The sequence below is a fragment of the Dendrobium catenatum genome, unplaced genomic scaffold (assembly GCF_001605985.2).
Source record: "Dendrobium catenatum unplaced genomic scaffold, ASM160598v2 original_scaffold_185205, whole genome shotgun sequence".
Classification (NCBI taxonomy): domain Eukaryota; kingdom Viridiplantae; phylum Streptophyta; class Magnoliopsida; order Asparagales; family Orchidaceae; genus Dendrobium; species Dendrobium catenatum.
In genome coordinates, this window is record NW_021503623.1 from 1 (window position 1) to 1,787 (window position 1,787).

Here is a 1,787-nt window from a genome sequence, read left to right on the forward strand (position 1 = left end):
GCCGCCAGGGCAAAACCAGCCTTAATTTTCAAGGAAGGCAAATTATAAGTAACTGTTGGTATTGCATCAAATTTGGCTCGACCATTCACTATAAGAAAATGAGCCACATACCAAAAAAGAAGCTTGATATTTGCTAAAGATTCTTTGTACTTGAATACATAATACATTTTATCATTAATATTTTATATAATGACAATTATTTTTAAACAAAATTTAAGTTGAAGTATGAATGATTTGTTTGAAAAAAAAATCAAAATGATGTAATTGATTAATCATTCAATCTCTACAAAATATATGCTGGAATTGCCTTGAATTTAGCTCAATCCCTAATCCCTATTTGTTCATATCCTTGATCGTTATATAATTCGCAGATATGTTGGGGGTCCAAGAGAGCAGCACCCCCTGACGGGGTTCAAATTTTGGTTGAAAGTATATTTTTTTAAATTTTTTGTGACTGTGTGAGGGTGATTACGGGCGACTAGGGCAAAGGAGGGGCAAAGTAAGAGTCTTAGGGGGGGGGCAAGTTCCCCCCTAACATATGCATGGTTCCGCCCCTGGGTGCCACCACCCTTTCAAGACATCATCAAATGAAATAATTGATACCTATCAATAACATAATTTGCTGAACAAATTAAATAAATCCTTACAAAGCTGTTTCTATTTTGTTATGAATTGAAAATAAATTATTTTATTGTTTGTAATGACAGGTTTATGATAGCGGTAGAAGGATAAGGCACAGCAAGGGAATTGAAAAAGAAGAAGCCAAGGAGGAGTTCATGAGACACCTAAAGATTCTGGAAGGAGAGCTGGGAGAGAAGCTTTACTTCAATGGAGACTCCTTTGGATATTTGGATATTGCTCTTATTACATTTTCTTGTTGGATCCACACATACGAGACATTTGGGGGCTTTAGTGTGAAGAAGGAATGCCCGAAGCTCATGACTTGGGTGAGGAGATGCATGGAGAGGGAGAGTGTGGCAAAGACGCTTCCATCTCCTCTACAGGTCTATCAGATCGCCTGCTTGGTGAAGAAGAAGTTAGGATTTGAATAGTAACAAAATGTTATTTTGATGAGTTTGCTCTAAGAATGAGAGAGAAGGGGGAGGAGAGCCTTCAAAAAATAATGTACCAACTAATCAAAAAAAAAAAAAGCTATTATTTGAACTGTGTAGCATCACTCTTTTATAAAATATTAGCTTTGTTAGCCTATTGTTTTATTACTCTTTGATAAGATATTAGCTTTAATGGGAAGATGTGTCCCAAACACTCTCACGCAACTAATGTCTCCCATCGAGTTCATTGATAACAACATCAACACATATCATTGCCTATAAATGCACGTCATTAACACAAAAACCAATGTATGTCGACTTCATCACCGACTATCGCCGGCAAAATCAATACATGCATAGCATTTAATATTGATGCATGCCATTGCATAAAGTTAATGTCAACACATCATCGCCTATAATACAAATGCACGCCAACAACACTAACACGGACTTCCATCAACTTTGTTGATTGTTGCTGCCAACAACATCCTACCCATGCCACGTCAAAAGATTGATTGGCGTGAGCCTGCTTTCAACACCAAGATTTATATTGAACATCTTAATATCTGATTTTTTGTTCTCAAGACATAATGACCAAATATATAACAATGATCTCTTGAATACAACTCTAATATCTCAAGACTCATCTAACATTTATCATGGAATCCATCATCCATAATTTACGTCTACTACATGATGTCAATGACCTTCCCTATTGTAGGGAAGGGCATTATT

General features: G+C 36.3%; 1 protein-coding gene across 1 annotated transcript; it reads left to right on the forward strand.

The window, feature by feature from the left end:
* Positions 1–707: 707 nt before the first annotated feature.
* LOC114578849 (probable glutathione S-transferase parA) lies at positions 708–1,052 on the forward strand (the record flags this gene model as incomplete). The annotated part of the gene is made up of 1 exon (XM_028692371.1): positions 708–1,052. A coding segment is annotated over one exon (345 nt), but the record flags the coding sequence as incomplete, so codon positions are not given.
* Between the last annotated feature and the right edge of the window lie 735 nt (positions 1,053–1,787).